The sequence below is a fragment of the Aegilops tauschii genome, chromosome 5 (genome assembly GCF_002575655.3).
Source record: "Aegilops tauschii subsp. strangulata cultivar AL8/78 chromosome 5, Aet v6.0, whole genome shotgun sequence".
Lineage (NCBI taxonomy): Eukaryota > Viridiplantae > Streptophyta > Magnoliopsida > Poales > Poaceae > Aegilops > Aegilops tauschii.
The window spans coordinates 72,986,231-73,004,918 of NC_053039.3; the positions used below are offsets into that span (position 1 = coordinate 72,986,231).

At 46.8% G+C, this 18,688-nt stretch overlaps 1 protein-coding gene and 1 non-coding gene across 2 annotated transcripts; one reads left to right on the forward strand and one right to left on the reverse strand.

Annotated features, from left to right (window-relative positions):
* The first annotated feature begins 219 nt into the window (after positions 1–219).
* LOC109747930 (WAT1-related protein At5g64700-like) lies at positions 220–12,186 on the forward strand. Its single transcript, XM_020306972.1, has 2 exons — positions 220–314; positions 11,784–12,186. Exons 1-2 carry the CDS (start codon positions 220–222, stop codon positions 12,184–12,186), a joined length of 498 nt encoding a protein of 165 aa, XP_020162561.1.
* Positions 12,187–17,137: 4,951 nt separating this feature from the next.
* On the reverse strand, positions 17,138–18,224 carry LOC109785172 (uncharacterized). Its single transcript, XR_012184149.1, has 2 exons — positions 18,050–18,224; positions 17,138–17,826 (listed from the first exon to the last, which is right to left on the reverse strand). It is a non-coding gene; the product is annotated as an uncharacterized protein (transcript).
* Between the last annotated feature and the right edge of the window lie 464 nt (positions 18,225–18,688).

Sequence of the window (18,688 nt, forward strand, 5' to 3'; positions counted from 1 at the left end):
ACGCAAGTATATGACTGTATGTAGAGTACTGCTGGCTCCGGGGCTGTACTACTGCGGCCTGCGCGCCATCGGCGCAGCCTACGCCGTCAACTTCCTCAACCTCATCCCCGTCGTCACCTTCATCATCGCCATCGCACTCCGGGCTGAGCGGCTCTCCCTCGCCGCCTGGGCCAGTAGGATGAGCGGCCCCACCTTGCCACGCCCCACGGCGACGGCGACATGGCCGTCGGCACGCTGTTCCTGTGCGGGAGCTGCGTCAGCTACGCGCTCTGGTTCGTCGTGCAGGCTAAGGTCGCCAAGGTGTTCCCGTACCGGTAATTGGCCACGGCGCTCACGTGTTGTAACGCCCCGAGACCGACGCTCCAGATGCCTTCCTTATTTTGCGAGTCAGTTGTGTTTTATTTGTATGTTGCATTTCATCATTGCATCATCCGCATTGCATCCGCATGTTTTCTTAAAACTTGTAGTTGCTCATAGTTGCCGCGTTCCCTTTTGCCTTCGTTGACGTTCCGAGACCAACCAGATGTTTTTCCCTCTTGCCTGGCTTCCTAACCTCTCTGCACATCCCGCAAACCCCTCGCTTGCTCGTCCGAAACTTACCCGAACCCGACCCGCTCAGTCATCACCGTTGGATTCGGATCACCACCAATCATCCCTATAATATCTTCGGTTTATTATTTGATATCTCTTAATCTTTTATTCTCAACCGCCCGTTCCCGGTCCGATGATCCAAATACCCCCTCATACCTAGTACCTACTATAAATATCAGCCTTACCCTAATTTTTAGGGGAGCTGTCCCATCAATCCATGCCCGCAGCCGCCACTCTATTCCTCGGGATCCATCCCGATCCACCTCGTCTTCAGCCACCCACCAACCAGAGCAACGCCCGACCTTCCTTGTCCCATCCATCCCATCGATCCAACCGCAGCCTCCTTCTTCCTCGATCCAACCAGCAACCCCGACCTCTCCCTCTCAGATCCACCCCGCGCTCGATCCCGAATGGATCAAGGCGCTGCCTTCGCTCCCACAACCCCTCTGGTTTCATCCCGAGACCAACCAGCTCGCCCCGAGCCTCCTCGCAGGAGTAGCAGCAGCAGCCGGCGACCGGCGCCTCCGCCTCACCCTCGGGACCCCACCGCCTCCCATGAACGTCGTCGGCGACCACCTTCAGCAGGACCCCCGCGCCCCTGCCTCTCCCTTCCCCTTCCTTCCCTCCTCCCTCTCTCACCTGCTCTCTCTGTTCGTGCAACAGGGAGCCCCCGAGGAGGTTGCGCCGGCCATCCTCGCCTCCCGCGCCCCGACGTCGTCGTCCTCGAGCTCCTCGACCTGTTCCCACCTACCTCGCCACCGGTGAGTTGCCGCCGTTCGACAAGGCCCCCTCTCGGCCTCCCCGTTCCCTTCCCCGAGTTGTCTCTCTCCGAAACTCTCTCCCTCGTTCAACAGAGGATAGGTGCTGCCTTCTTCAGCTCTGCCCGCAAGCCGTCGCCGGACCCGTCTCCATCGGTCTCCGTTCGGCACGCCGCCGCCGGGATCTGCTCGCCGCCTCGCTGACCCGCTGCCTCCCTGCTGCCGAGGCCCCGCCGCCAAGTCCTAGCATGCGCCCACGAAGACTCTGCTTCCAGTGCGCCGCTTTGTTCGTTCTCTGCCGCATCAACCGTTGACCGAGAGCGTCGGCTCGGTCACAGCCGCGCCAGGCCCAGCGGCCTCCTCCTCCACCGACCGGGCCAAGAGCCCATGGTGAGCCTCCCAGCCGCTGCCTTGTTCCAAATTCAGCCCAGCAGTTTCGGCCTGCGTATGTTTTTTTTCAGTCCAGCGATTCTACCTATTATCCGGAGACTGCAGTTTTACAGAAAAGTCCCTATGTTCATGCATCTAATAACTAATTAACCGTGCATCGGATTAAAATGATTTAAACATGTAAAATGCTTAGAATTTTGTCTAGTTTCATAATATGCCACTTACATCCATGTTTAAAATGTTTAAATTGTTGTTTGATTAAATTTGCATAAATGCAATGTTAAAATGATTTATTTCATAACTAATTAACCGTAACTCGGAATTTAATAAACTTTATATGTAAATGGGGTAAAAAATGCATAGATTAACTTGGTGCACTTTATTTTGTTGTTTAACAACATTAAAATTGTGTTTATGGCAGAACAGTGCCAAATCTAAAATATGCATATGAGAATTTTCCGGAATTGTTGTTTGTTGTTCCGGCCTCATTTAAACTTGCCTAGATAGGTAGTTTTCTTATGCCTCACCTCTTGCCATGTTAATCAACATTTAATATTGTTGGGTACATAACCGAGAGAGAACTAAATAATTGATGTGGTGTTTCGTCAATATGCAACTTGTTGCATATTGAGCTCCACTTAATTTGTAGTGTTGTTTGTTGCACTTTGCCATGCCATGCCTCATTAAACCAGACATGCATCATACTTGTTTGTGCATCATGCCATGTGTATGTGGTGGTTGTTTACTATGTTGTTTGTTTCTTTCCGGGTTGCTTCTCTCGTTACCTTCGGTTTCGTTCCGGAGTTGTGAGGATTCGTTCGACTATATCCGTTTGTCTTCTTCATGGACTCGTTCTTCTTCCTAGAGGGATCTCAGGCAAGATGACCATACCCTCGGAATCACTTCTATCTTTGCTTGCTAGTTGTTCGCTCTATCGCTATGTTGCGCTACCTACCACTTGTTATATCATGCCTCCCATATTGCCATGTCAAGCCTCTAACCCACCTTTCCTAGCAAACCGTTGTTTGGCTATGTTACCGCTTTTGCTCAGCCCCTCTTATAGCGTTGCTAGTTGCAGGTGAAGATGAAGTTTGTTCCATGTTGGAACATGGATATGTTGGGATATCACAATATCTGTTATTTAATTAATGCATCTATATACTTGGTAAAGGGTGGAAGGCTCGGCCTTATGCCTGGTGTTTTGTTCCACTCTTGTCGCCCTAGTTTCCGTCATACCGGTGTTATGTTCCTTGATTTCGCGTTCCTTACGCGGTTGGGTGATTTATGGGACCCCCTTGACAGTTCGCTTTGAATAAAACTCCTCCAGCAAGGCCCAACCTTGGTTTTACCATTTGCCTACCTAAGCCTTTTTCCCTTGGGTTCTGCAAACTCGAGGGTCGTCTTTATTTTAACCCCCCCCCCCCCGGGCCAGTGCTTCTCTAAGTGCTGGTCCAAACTGAGTAGACTACGGGGCCCCCTCGTGGAAACTCGAGGTCTGGTTTTACTCGTAGGATGTCTCATCCGGTGTTGCCCTGAGAACGAGATATGTGCAGCTCCTATCGGGATTGTCGGCACATCGGGCGGCTTTGCTGGTCTTGTTTTACCATTGTCGAAATGTCTTGTAAACCGGGATTCCGAGACTGATCGGGTCTTCCCGGGAGAAGGAATATCCTTCGTTGACCGTGAGAGCTTATAATGGGCTAAGTTGGGACACCCCTACAGGGTATAAACTTTTGAGAGCCGTGCCCGCGGTTATGTGGCAGATGGGAATTTGTTAATATCTGGTTGTAGAGAACTTGACACTTGACTTAATTAAAATACATCAACCACGTGTGTAGCCGTGATGGTCTCTTCTCGACGGAGTCCAGGAAGTGAACATGGCTTTTGGGGTTATGTTTGACGTAAGTAGGAGTTCAGGATCACTTCTTGATCATTACTAGGTGACGACCGTTCCGTTGCTCCTCTTCTCGCTCTTATTTGCGTATGTTAGCCACCATATATGCTTATTGCTTGCTGCAGCTCCACCTCACTACCTTCTCCTACCCATAAGCTTAAATAGTCTTGATCTCACGGGTGTGAGATTGCTGAGTCCTCGTGACTCACAGATTCTACCAAAACAGTTGCAGGTGCCGACGATACCAGTGCAGGTGACGCAACCGAGCTCAAGTGGGAGTTCGACGAAGAACTTGGTCGTTCCTATGTTTTGTTTCCGGTTGATCAGTAGTGGAGCCCAGTTGGGACGATCGGGGATCTAGCATTTGGGGTTATCTTCTTTTTATTTGGATTTGACCGTAGTCGGTCTATGTGTGTATCTTGAATGATGTATGAATTTATTTATGTATTGTGTGAAGTAGCGATTGTAAGCCAACTCTTTAACCCATTCTTGTTCATTACATGGGATTGTGTGAAGATGACCCTTCTTGCGACAAAACCACAATGCGGTTATGCCTCTAAGTCGTGCCTCGACACGTGGGAGATATAGCCGCATCGTGGGCGTTACAAGTTGGTAATCAGAGACATCCCCGACTTAGGAGCCTCCTGCTTGATCGAATCGCTGTCGTTGTTGAGTCTAGAACAAAAATGTTTTGAGTCTTAGGATTATATATATCGGAGAGTAGGATTCCTTTTACTCCTCAGTCCCTTCGTCGCTCTGGTGAGGCCTCCTGACGTAGAAGTTTTGACTCTTCTCTCCTCAAATTTCACTAAAAAAATTTAGGATCACGCGGGTATCTTGGAATCGTTCCGATGGTTTTGTGACGAGAAGATTGTTCTTGGTGCCTCCTGACATTTAGGGGTTGTGGCAGTGTCCCGGGGAGTTGAGCTCCGAGGTGTTGTCGTCACAATTTTATCGTTGCAGTTCTGGAATACCTGAGTTTTGCCGACATCGAAAATCTCTTTTATGCAGTTGTTAGTGAGATCACCTCGACGCCACCCAGTACTGGGGCGGGAGTTCGGGAGTATTGCCATACCTCGTATAACGGATGCTTTTCGAAGGTTGAGGTAAATGATTTCCGAAGGTTTCTTGGTTATGTGTTGAAGGATGGATACAGCTGGATCTAGGTATTGTTAGTTTGGGTGAGATATATTGTGTCACCTGTATCCCCAACACCTGATTGCATAACCAGAAAGTTTCGGGAGCTTATAAGTGGGAATTCAAGTATCTCGTAGGATATCTTTCCAACACACACATGATACGATATGGGATCTATCATATGTTTGTTTCCGGCTTATTCTGCGAGCCAATCCTTTGTTTTGTTTTAATTTGTGGTATTCGAGTTGCTTCGGTGTCAAGTGTTGATTCCCTACCTTATTCTAGGTGGTGTTCTCATATTTCTATGGGGATACTAATCCTTCTTGACCATCGAGATCGCCATCTTAATTCTATTTCCAACCGGTGCGTTTCTCTTCGAGATGATCCCATCATTCTTCCCATCCGGAAGATCAGTTATAAGTTTTCTCAACGGTGTTTATTCCATCTGCCCCAAGTTGCCTTTGTTTTCCCGCCCTCCCACCCTTTTCTTCAAGGACTCAGATTTCTTAATCAAGTATCCTTTTTATTAATGTGAAGTCTCTTCATTCTTTTCCTCCTTGTTCTTATCCGGGGATTCTCAGGAAGATTCTCAAGAAGCTTCAAGTTTATCATTCTTCATTCTCGTATTCTTTTCCGGTGGATTCAATTGAAGCTTTCAGTGTTGATTATAGCCCTTTCCTCCTTACAAATGCTTTCTCATGCCGGTATATCTCTTAATCATTCCCCGCTTGCTATTCAGTTGTTCCGGAGTGCTGAAGATATCTCTGAAGATTCGTGTTTCCACTCTGCATCAATTCTAACTATTTCGAGGTTGTTACCTCATTTAAGCCATTTAATTCAACCGGTGCAATTTCCTTTTCAAGTAATCATTTCAACGGTGTTTCTTTTGAGTGGGCCCTAACCCATAGGTCTTTTCCCAGGATCTTACCTGACTCTTCTAATTCTTTTCGGAGTTATTCTCAAATTCATTGCAAAGTTTGACGTAAGAATGGGTTATCATAAGTCATATGTCTTTCTCCAAGATCTTTCAAACTGTTTTCATTGTTGGTTCAACCTTTCTTATTTTCATCCCGGAGTATCTCAACAATTTATGGTGGTGTTTCTCGTCGTCATTCTCGGATTTTGAAGACCGAAGAAGAGTTTCCCTTAAATCTGGTCCATTCTCTTGAGGATTCATGGTTCTAGCTTGATGCCATCCTCTCATAATTGTTTTCGATTGCGAGAATTCTTTTCACCCATCCAGAGCAATTCATGAGTCTTTTCAGTTTGATTCTCCGAAGGCCATCATTTCAGAAGATTTATTCGTTCTCAACATTCAGCTCTCGTTCTCCAAATCTTATTGGTGCATCATTCAAGTATGATCTCTTCGTTTCACTTGTATCTAAACTCTTTCTAGTATCTTTATTCGTTTTCTAATTCTTCTCGGTGAATTGTGCCTTTGCTACTTTCATTTTCAATTCTTACGGTGGTTCGTTCAAGAGTTCTCTTTCTTGGTTATCATTTTAATTCATTCGTTGTTTCCAAATCCCACCGATGGTTCCATCAATACCTTCTGAAGTTTGCGCTATATCTCTCTTAATCCTTTCTACGGGAATAAGTAGTATGCCAAATCCGTTGCTTGTCATCAATTTATATTGGTGAAGGATACGCATAACATAATTCTTGTTCTTGTTTCATCCAAGTGTTTAATTCTTTCAACCGGAGTTTGTTCGTGATATCAATATCTCAGTTATATGTTGTCCATCTTTTCTTTTCGGAGTTCCAAGTTTTCCGCATTATCTCGTCGCGAAGCTCCATCTAAATCATCGCAAGGCTTCACCTAGTGTTCTCAACTTCTCTTTCTTTTTATCATCCTTTTATTACCGGAGTTCTCATGAAGGCTCAACATGGTGGTTCGTCAAGGTTTCCTTTCATTCTTCAATTGTTCTTCAAGATTTCTCTCGGAGTTAAGATCCGCCAACCTATACTCCAAAATAAACATGGTGTTCAACACATGTTCTATTTTGAGGAGTTCAAGCATTCTTCATCTTGCATTCTAAAGTGCAATTCATTCTACCTTATCTTTTGAGATGGTGTTATGTCATTCTTGATAATTTTCCCTTCGCGTTTCATGATTCACAAGTTTTCAAGAGTGACATATTTAAATCCATCATTTTCTGTTCGTTCAAGAGATCTTTTCAACCAATCAATCTTTTTGTTGGAGTTATATTGGGTTATATTTCACCTACAGCCTTCCCTAAGGAATGTAGCTATTTGTGGTGCTTATCTATGATCAAATTTTCTCCTTCTCATCTCGGTGAAGAAGTTTTTCATCTCTTTGATGCTCTCAATCAAATCAATGGTTTCCATTAGTGGCCGGCTGTCACCTCATAGTCTTGAGATGTTTTTCCATAAGTCCACTACAAGCTTACTCGTTTCGTTGTTGGTTTTCCATCAACTCCATTATAACCTTCTTGGAAGGGTGCTTTCCAAGCATAGTTGTGGCAGAAGTTGGCATTTTCTTCTCCATTCTGTTATTCCAATGATCTATCTTCTATTCTTTTTTCTGGAGGCATTGTGATGTTGCTCTCTTCACTCATCATCTCGATTTGTGAGGATCGTGTTCTTTTCATGCTAACCATTTAACCGGAGTGTTGTGTCATCTCCTCAATTTCTTTTCATCTTATCAAGTTTTCCTTCTCGTTTTCAATAGTTCCGGAGGCAGAGTGTTGTTGATTTCATCAAGTATCATCCCATCTTCTCAAGTTCATGTTAATTCCTTCCATTTTCTATCGGAGTGCTGTCCAAATTATGTCATTCTTGTTCCTTGTTTCTCTTTTCTACCGGTGTTCTTTCATATTAATTTTGATCCGTTAAGCTCTTATTTCATGTCTTTCAACCTACAAAGGTTCTCGCAATGTTCCTTGTTCCTCTTTGATAACGGAGTGTTTTCAATCTCGTTCATCTCCCTTGTATTCTCTCTTTTCGTTCGTTCAATCTCTCAAGGTTCGTGGTTTCACTCGTTTGTCAAAGAAGCAACTTAGCTTTACCTCTTCTCACCCTTGTCCGCTTTTCTCCGGTGCCGTCCTTAGATCTCGGGACGAGATCCTCTTGTAGTGGTGGAGTGTTGTAACGCCCCGAGACCGACACTCCAGATGCCTTCCTTGTTTTGTGAGTCAGTTGTGTTTTATTTGTATGTTGCATTTCATCATTGCATCATCCGCATTGCATCCGCATGTTTTCTTAAAACTTGTAGTTGCCCGTAGTTGCGGCGTTCCCTTTTGCCTTCGTTGACGTTCCGAGACCAACCAGATGTTTTTCCCTCTTGCCTGGCTTCCTAACCTCTCTGCACATCCCGCAAACCCCTCGCTTGCTCGTCCGAAACTTACCCGAACCCGACCCGCTCAGTCATCACCGTTGGATTCGGATCATCACCAATCATCCCTATAATATCTTCGGTTTATTATTTGATCTCTCTTAATCTTTTATTCTCAACCGCCCGTTCCCGATCCGATGATCCAAATAACCCCTCATACCTAGTACCTACTATAAATATCAGCCTTACCCTAATTTTTAAGGGAGCTGTCCCATCAATCTGTGCCTGCCGCCGCCACACTATTCCTCGGGATCCATCCTGATCCACCTCGTCTTCAGCCACCCACCAACCAGAGCAATGCCCGACCTTCCCTGTCCCATCCATCCCATCGATCAAGCCGCACCCTCCTTCTTCCTCGATCCAACCAGCAACCCCGACCTCTCCCTCTCAGATCGACCCCGCGCTCGATCCCGAATGGATCAAGGCACTGCCTTCGCTCCCACAACCCCTCTGGTTTCATCCCGAGACCAACCAGCTCGCCCCGAGCCTCCTCGCAGGAGTTGCAGCAGCAGCCGGCGACCGGCGCCTCCGCCTCACCCTCGGGACCCGCCGCCTCCCGTGAACGTCGTCGGCGACCACCTTCAGCAGGACCCCCGTGCCCCTGCCTCTCCCTTCCCCTTCCTTCCCTCCTCCCTCTCTCACCTGCTCTCTCTGTTCGTGCAACAGGGAGCCCCCGAGGAGGTTGCGCCGGCCATCCTCGCCTCTCGCGCCCCGACGTCGTCGTCCTCGAGCTCCTCGACCCGTTCCCGCCTACCTCGCCGCCGGTGAGTTGCCGCCGTTCGACAAGGCCCCCTCTCGGCCTCCCCGTTCCCTTCCCCGATTTGTCTCTCTCTGAAACTCTCTCCCTCGTTGAACAGAGGATAGGTGCTGCCTTCTTCAGCTCCGCCCGCAAGCCGTCGCCGGACTCGTCTCCATCGGTCTCCGTTCGGCACGCCGCCGCCGGGATCTGCTCGCCGCCTTGCTGACCCGCTGCCTCCCTGCTGCCGAGGCCCCGCCGCCAAGTCCTAGCATGCGCCCGCGAAGACTCTGCTTCCAGTGCGCCGCTTTGTTCGTTCTCTGCCGCGTCAACCGTTGACCGCGAGCGTCGGCTGGGTCACAGCCGCGCCAGGCCCAGCGGCCTCCTCCTCCACCGTCCAGGCCAAGAGCCCATGGTGAGCCTCCCAGCCGCTGCCTTGTTCCAGATTCAGCCCAGCAGTTTCGGCCTGCGTATGTTTTTTTTTCAGTCCAGCGATTTTACCTATTATCCGGAGACTGCAGTTTTACAGAAAAGTCCCTATGTTCATGCATCTAATAACTAATTAACCGTGCATCGGATTAAAATGATTTAAACATGTAAAATGCTTAGAATTTTGTCTAGTTTCATAATATGCCACTTTCATCCATGTTTAAAATGTTTAAATTGCTGTTTGATTAAATTTGCATAAATGCCATGTTAAAATGATTTATTTCATAACTAATTAACCGTAACTCAGAATTTAATAAACTTTATATGTAAATGGGGTAGAAAAATGCATATATTAACTTGGTGCACTTTATTTTGCTGTTTAACAACATTAAAATTGTGTTTATGGCAGAACAGTACCAAATCTAAAATATGCATATGAGAATTTTCCAGAATTGTTGTTTGTTGTTCTGGCCTCATTTAAACTTGCCTAGATAGGTAGTTTTCTTATGTCTAACCTCTTGCCATGTTAATCAACATTTAATATTGTTGGGTACATAACCGAGAGAGAACTAAATAATTGATGTGGTGTTTCGTCAATATGCAACTCGTTGCATGTTGAGCTCCACTTAATTTGTAGTGTTGTTTGTTGCACTTTGCCATGACATGCCTCATTAAACCGGACATGCATCATACTTGTTTGTGCATCATGCCATGTGTATGTGGTGGTTGTTTACTATGTTGTTTGTTTCTTTCCGGGTTGCTTCTCTCGTTACCTTGGGTTTCGTTCCGGAGTTGTGAGGATTCGTTCGACTACATCCGTTTGTCTTCTTCATGGACTCGTTCTTCTTTCTAGCGGGATCTCAAGCAAGATGACCATACCCTCGAAATCACTTCTATCTTTGCTTGCTAGTTATTCGCTCTATCGCTATGTTGCGCTACCTACCACTTGTTATATCATGCCTCCCATATTACCATGTCAAGCCTCTAACCCACCTTTCCTAGCAAACCGTTGTTTGGCTATATTACCGCTTTTGCTCAGCCCCTCTTATAGCGTTGCTAATTGCAGGTGAAGAAGAACTTTGTTCCATGTTGGAACATGGATATGTTGGGATATCACAATATCTCTTATTTAATTAATGCATCTATATACTTGGTAAAGGGTGGAAGGCTCGGCCTTATGCTTGGTGTTTTGTTCCACTCTTGCCGTCGTAGTTTCCGTCATACCGGTGTTATGTTCCTTTATTTTGTGTTCCTTACGCGGTTGGGTGATTTATGGGACCCCCTGACAGTTCGCTTTGAATAAAACTCCTCCAGCAAGGCCCAACCTTGGTTTTACCATTTGCCTACCTAAGCCTTTTTCCCTTGGGTTCTGCAGACTCGAGGGTCATCTTTATTTTAAACCCCCCCCCCCCCCCCCGGCCAGTGCTTCTCTAAGTGCTGGTCCGAACTGAGTAGACTGCGGGGCCCCCTCGTGAAAACTCAAGGTCTTGTTTTACTCGTAGGATGTCTCATCCGGTGTTGCCCTGAGAACGAGATATGTGCAGCTCCTATCGGGATTGTCGGCACATCGGGCGGCTTTGCTGGTCTTGTTTTACCATTGTCGAAATGTCTTGTAAACCGGGATTCCGAGACTGATCGGGTCTTCCCGGGAGAAGGAATATCCTTCGTTGACCGTGAGAGCTTATAATGGGCTAAGTTGGGACACCCCTGCGGGGTATAAATTTTCGAGAGCCGTGCCCGCGGTTATGTGGCAGATGGGAATTTGTTAATATCCGGTTGTAGAGAACTTGACACTTGACTTAATTAAAATACATCAACCGCGTGTGTAGCCGTGATGGTCTTTTCTCGGCGGAGTCCGGAAAGTGAACATGGCTTTTGGGGTTATGTTTGACGTAAGTAGGAGTTCAGGATCACTTCTTGATCATTACTAGTTGACGACCGTTCCGTTGCTCATCTTCTCGCTCTTATTTGCGTATGTTAGCCAGCATATATGCTTATTGCTTGCTGCAGCTCCACCTCACTACCTTCTCCTACACATAAGCTTAAATAGTCTTGATCTCGCGGGTGTGAGATTGCTGAGTCCTCGTGACTCACAGATTCTATCAAAACAGTTGCAGGTGCCGACGATACCAGTGCAAGTGACGCAACCGAGCTCAATTGGGTGTTCGACGAAGAACTTGGTCGTTCCTATGTTTCGTTTCCGGTTGATCAGTAGTGGAGCCCAGTTGGGACGATCGGGGATTTAGCATTTGGGGTTATCTTCTTTTTATTTGGATTTGACCGTAGTCGGTCTATGTGTGTATCTTGAATGATGTATGAATTTATTTATGTATTGTGTGAAGTGACGATTGTAAGCCAACTCTTTATCCCATTTTTGTTCATTACATGGGATTGTGTGAAGATGACCCTTCTTGCGACAAAACCACAATGCGGTTATGCCTCTAAGTCGTGCCTCGACACGTGGGAGATATAGCCGCATCATGGACGCTACAGGTGCCTCGTGGGCTGCCTGCAGTCCGCCCTGTTCGTCTCCGTGGTGATCACCCTCGCCCCCGCCGGCGACATATATGGATGGGCGCCCATGTGGACGCTGCGCTGGGATCTGCAGCTGGCCACGGTGGTCTACTCCGGGGTGTTCAACACGGGCGTCACGTTCGTGCTCGTGTCCTGGGCGGTGGAGCGCCGCGGGCCGGTGTACCCGGCCATGTTCAACTCCCTGTCGCTCATCGCCACCACCGCCGTCGAGGCCGTCGTGTTCGGCACCGACGCCTACCTTGATGGTGTGCTGGGGGCGGCGCACGTTGTCATCGGACTCTGCGCGTTCCTGTGGGGCAAAAGCAAGGAGCTCGCGGCTGCCAAGGCGGTCAATGCCGAGCAGGAGCTGTGGCATGCATGAGACGCCGACGATGGCATTACGTAGCGATTTATCCAACCTAGGTACAGAGATCGATGGGATATTACTCAACCGTAGTACTAACGTGAGATCGTATCGCAGACTGTTATGTGCTAGTTCGTCACGCTCGGCATTATTCAGACACAAGCACGGACAGAAATAATCACAAACAGACGTTCAGCATATATGTATAGAGCATTCACAGAGGGTTGTTTTCATCCTTATATGCCAACTGAATCCAGTGGCACCATGTGTGCAGTATGTGCCAACGGAAAACAAAATGCACACCTGCTTCATTATAACTTGGCAACGCTCATATTCATAGGATAGTAAAAAAAATGAAGTGTCTATTTAGCACTCGACGCAAAAGTAATTGGGCTTTAACCAAATTTTGTGACAAATAGAGAGATGACATGTGTTTTTCCTTTTTTTCCTAGGGATGAAATTAATTGTACCATTCAACGGTAGTATAGTAACATTTTCTTACTAGAGGATGGGTCCTTTGTGGACGGAGAGCACATGCTCTCATACAAGAACTCAAAGCAAAGAGCAACTTGCCCCTGACCTTTTTATGAAAGAACCCAACAGAGAAACTAGATTACAATTGGGTCTGGAAACTACCCCCAATGCAAAACCAATTGCACCGACGCCGGAGATGAACCACTTGGTTCGATGCAATCATTATTGCCTTCGATGCAGATGCAAAACTCATTGGAGAAGGACACCATGGACTCTATATCGAAGTGATACTACCTTCCTTTTCACAATCATGGCCGGGATGAAGACCGGAGCGATAGATTCCATGCAAGCACTGATGGTAACGAACTGTTGTCCGAACACTAAACTCCAGTAATCCACCCCCCTGTCCTTGCACCACCGAGATGAGATGACGAGAAGAGAGGAGCGGGAGAGACTGAAGCTCCTCCAGATCAGGGGCAAGTAGGGCCTCCGGCCTGACCATCTCCCCGACTCGTCAGAGTAGTGAGGGCGATGGCGGCAGTAATGGCTCGTCCCCATGTATCTAGCTAAGAGGTGCTAGCATAGGAGTGTAATGAGCCTCTCCGGCAGGTGAAGGAAATATGCCCTAGAGGCAATAATAAAGTTATTATTTATTTCCTTATATCATGATAAATATTTATTATTCATGCTAGAATTGTATTAACCGGAAACATGATACATGTGTGAATACATAGACAAAACAGAGTGTCACTAGTATGCCTCTACTTGACTAGCTCGTTGATCAAAGATGGTTGTGTTTCCTAGCCATTGACATGAGTTGTCATTTGATTAACGGGATCACATCATTAGGAGAATGATGTGATTGACTTGACCCATTCCGTTAGCTTAGCACATGATCGTTTAGTATTCTGCTATTGCTTTCTTCATGACTTATACATGTTCCTATGACTATGAGATTATGCAACTCCCGTTTACCGGGGGAACACTTTGTGTGCTACCAAACGTCACAACGTAACTGGGTGATTATAAAGGTGCTCTACAGGTGTCTCCGAAGGTACTTGTTGGGTTGGCGTATTTCGAGATTAGGATTTGTCACTCCGATTGTCGGAGAGTTATCTCTGGGCCCACTCAGTAATGCACATCACTATAAGCCTTGCAAGCATTGTAACTAATGAGTTAGTTGCGGGATGATGTATTACGGAACGAGTAAAGAGACTTGCCGGTAACGAGATTGAACTAGGTATTGAGATACCGACGATCGAATCTCGGGCAAGTAACATATCGATGATAAAGGGAACAACGTATGTTGTTATGCGGTTTGACCGATAAAGATCTTCGTAGAATATGTAGGAGCCAATATGAGCATCCAGGTTCCGCTATTGGTTATTGACCGGAGACGTGTCTCGGTCATGTCTACATTGTTCTCGAACACGTAGGGTCCGCACGCTTAAAGTTCAATGACGGTTATATTATGAGTTTATGTGTTTTGATGTACCGAAAGGTAGTTCGGAGTCCCGGATGAGATCGGGGACATGACGAGTAGTCTCGAAATGGTCGAGACGTAAATATCGATATATTGGACGACTATATTCGGACATCGGAAAAGTTCCGAGTGATTCGGGTATTTTTCGGAGTACCGGAGAGTTACGGGAATTCGCCGGGGAGTATATGGGCCTTATTGGGCTTTAGGGGAAAGAGAGAGGAGAGGCTGGGCGCCCTCCCAAGGCATAGTCCGAATTGGACTAGGGGGAGGGGCTGCGCCCCCTCCTTCCTTCTCTTCTCTCTCCCCTTTCCTTTACTCCTACTCCTACTACTTGGAAGGGGGGGAATCCTACTCCCGGCGGGAGTAGGACTCCTCCTAGGGCGCGCCATAGAGAGGGTCGGCCCTCCCCCTCCTCCACTCCTTTATATACGGGGAGGGGGGCACCCCTTGGAGACACAACAATTGATCCCTTGGATCTCTTAGCCGTGTGCGGTGCCCCCCTCCACCATAATCCACCTCGATAATGTCGTAGCGGTGCTTAGGCGAAGCTCTGCGTCGGTAGAACATCAACATCGTCACCACGCCGTTGTGCTGACGAAACTCTCCCTCAACACTCGGCTGGATCGGAGTTCGAGGGACGTCATCGAGCTGGACGTGTGCTGAACTCGGAGGTGCCGTGCGTTCGGTACTTGGATCAGTCGGATCGTGAAGACGTACGACTACATCAACCGCGTTGTCATAACGCTTCCGCTTTCGGTCTACGAGGTTACGTGGACACACTCTCCCCTCTCATTGCTATGCATCACCATGATCTTGCGTGTGCGTAGGAAAATTTTGAAATTACTACGTTCCCCAACAGCAGGAGGGGGAGAAGCAGATGAAAATAAAACCTACTCACATGGGCGCACCCTCTTCCTCCCCCTCCGGCCGACAACATCGGCGGAGAAGGGAGGAATAAGGGCGGCCAGAGTCCATGGCATGTGACCGAATTCACTCGTAGTCTACGTCAATGAGAGAGGGGAAGATTCTCATTGGTGGACACTACATGAAATTACAAAACCCTTCTTTTTTGCAGGTTCAATAGTAGTTTATTTCATAATAATAGATTTACAATCTAGAGGCAAGAGCTCCTCAATACACGGGGGACCACTTTCGACCCACACTATTGTGGCCCGCTCTGAACGACTACACCTTGCCAGACATTCTGCAATTCTGTTTTGAGTTCCATTTAGCTTATGTGGAATGAACTCTCTACCGATCATTAAAGACTTAATCTCAGCAACTAAATGACCATAAGCCGAACGATCCAAACTTGGCTCAGAGAGACAGGAGAGGGCAGTCGAAGAGTCAGACTGCACCAGAACAAATCCTTTCTTGCTTCGATGGTCTAATAATATAGAGCATGCAATTAATTTGCTATCAAACTACAACTCTATTTAGAGTTCGGTACTTCGGATGATTACTTTTGCCGTACACAGTTCTAAACATAATTCTTGATCCATGGCATGATCTTTTTATGTCAAATATCTTTTAGTGTTATGTCCATGATGACATGCTTAATAAACATGTAAAGTAAACAAAAGTGATCAGCAAAAGCTATGACTTCAAAAGTTATAGTTTGAGTGTTCCCACCTCAACTTGTTACTCACTCTTGTGCTAAAGTTATACCAAAATTTAATTTTCAATGGCTAAGGCGGGCTAAAATATTCTAGGATATAGAATTGGGAAATTTGAACTAGACAACAAATAGCACTAGTGCTATCGAATAGCCATAATCAACAGAAACTAACAAGTAAAGAAGAACTTAACCTAATTCATACATCTAATAGCATTTTTTACAAAAATGCTGAGGGCCATCTATTAGATAAAACGAGCCCTTATAAGAAGCTCCTTATAGAAATAAGAAATTAAAAGCAAGTCCTTGAAGAAAGAAACACCATCTTCCTTCTGCATCCACTGGCGGCGCGCCATGAGCAAAGCTCGTTGCCACCTCTAGGTCTCCATCTGAGCAGAGCAACTTTATGTAAAGCCAGGAGCTTGGAGAAGTAGTGGCCGAGAAATCGTTGATTTAGACTAGAAGACACCGATACATCTGGAAAGATCGCCATCCCGAAAAAGCCAACGCTAAGGACCAGAAGATAATCCCAACTCCGACAAGATAGAGGAGGGGTATAGAAACCATGCAAGTTCCCCACTGCAACCCCATCTTGCCGAGCCTTCATTGGAACCCGAGTAAAATGAGACGCTACAATATCACCCCTACCGTCGATCACCTACACAAAACAAAGACATAAATGAGATCCAATATCTGCCCCTAGTTGAAACTCCGCACGCCCTTCGCAAATGCCGAACAACATCGCCGGAACGTGGATAGGACGGGGATAATTTATTCCTAGCCATTGATGACACTATCGTCTCACCACCAGCAAGATACATGAACTTGATCCTAACTGAAGTTAGGGTGACTGAAGACTACAAAGACAACCCAACTGCCCCCCCCCCCCCCGACGCCGAAGGTACCTGGAGGCGAGGGGAAGCGGCGGCTGTTAGAGGAACCCTAGTAGCATGTTTTTCAAAGAGGCCATTCACAGTATTTTCGAAACGTGCAAATTGACAAACCTGTATAACTAGAGTGCCACATCCTCTTCCTTGGATAAGATTAATCCTGGATTAAAGAGTATTTCATAGCATAGAGAAAACAAAGGAATTCTGAAAACGTTTTTGAGTTGATAGAATGTTTTTTTCCTGGGGTGCAAATGAATTGTAAGGAAATGTTCCTAAGGATTCCAATGATGTTAATCAAATGAGTAATGTTTGGAAAAAATACTAAGAATTCAAATCCTCCACAAATCATGAAATTCCTTTGAATCAGGGCACCCTTCGAGATAACATTAGTGTGACCTATCCCGGATGGAAATTCAAGTTCGGACGACGAAAAACAATATTTTACTGTAAGCAGATAATCTGCCACAAGTTTTTTCTTATTTGCACTGTTAATCTGCCAAGCTAACCTGAAAATAATCATATAGGATCATTCAATTTCTTCTTCTTCGAACTTCCTAGTTTGAATTACATATAACACATGGAACATTCATACAATGTGCTTTCAGATCAAGATCCATGCTTGCGCGCATGTCTTATAGGCACTAGAAATTAGAGATTGATTAACTACAAATACTTTATCCATCATCTTCAGGGCAGTGTACGTCATAGCCGTAGTCTCCAGCAGCAAACATGTCCTCAGGGTAGAACCCAGCAGCAATTCGCCTTCCAGCAAACCACATGCGATCCATACTCCTCCTACAATGGGACGAGCTGTCGAGGCACGCGTACTCCAGAAATGCCTTCCCGACTCCAGCAACCGCCGGATTACTGCCGGGGCTGGGCCGCGGGATCACAACCTTCACAAGGTTACCAAATGTGCGCGCTTCTTCTGTGACATCCTCCACCAGGTCTTCGAACTCGTCGTCCTCGAGGCAATCGTCCGGCGAGAGCATCTTGGTCAGGCGTACCACCTTGGTCGCTCCGGCTTCGGGAGGCACCCGAGACCGGTCTGTGGTGGTGGTGGTGGTGTTTGTTGGGTGTTGTTGATGAGCATTAGTTCTTGGACGATTTGGCCTGCAGTGAAGATGAAGTTGGAGCGGAGTACCGTCTGGTTTCCTGATGTGTTTACACTCTAAAACGACCGGAGTCCACTCATGCTGCAATTCAGCCAAAATTAAGTTAGAATGGATGTACTGTAGTGACGAAACATCGTCCAAGAGCAAATTAAGCAATTCCGTCACCCGACTTGCCGCAAGCCAATCTGAGCCGATTAGTCAATACCTGAATTGCATGCTTGTGGTGAGTTCGCAGCCGTGAGTCCGCGAGTGGACCAGAAGAGAAAAAAAGAAGTTACGAGAGGGGCGGGAGATGCATGCGAACCTGGTGGGAGTGGCCGTCGGCCGGCGGAGAGGAGTTGGCCATGCGATACGGCGGCGGCAGCGGCGGCGGAAGATTCCGTCGGTGGGATCGGAGTCGGGCCGATCGATCGTCCTTTGTGGGGTTTGGTTGGTTCCGCCTATCGTCGCTGAGGTGGAGGAGACGAGCCGGGCCGTTCATATATAAGGGCCGGCCGGGCCGTGGGGTATGACGTTTCAGATAGGAGTCGGTGTCCGAATTCAGGTAGGCGTTTTTCAGTGTCTCAAAAAAAATAAGGTAGGCGTTTTTCTAGGGGATTTTTGTTTTTATAAGAGTACTTCGGTCCCATCTTTATTTTTACCTAATAACTAGTAAGCGTGCATGTGCAAATGCACGTCTCAACTAATATCCAAGTATATGTGAGAACTATATAGATAGGGCTTGACGACAATGAGTCAGTGGATATCGGCCGAGAGTTTTATGACAGACGAAAAACTATATATTTTACATGCCTTTGGCATGCGGCGGAGGACGGGCTTGGTCTCGTCGGTTCGTGCCCATATTCATACGCTGAGTTTATTATTTTTCAGGTTTCGTACGCTGAGTTGGTATTTTGCCTAACACTTTTTTTTTCAGAAGAGTACAAATTGTGTCCAACAAAAA

Coding starts and splice junctions, on each gene's coding strand:
- LOC109747930 (XM_020306972.1), top strand. CDS start 220: ATGGCCGTCGGCACGCTGTTCCTGTGCGGGAGCTGCGTCAGCTACGCG. Junction 315..11,783: donor GCCAAGGTGTTCCCGTACCG/GTAATTGGCCAC, acceptor TGGACGCTACAG/GTGCCTCGTGGGCTGCCTGC.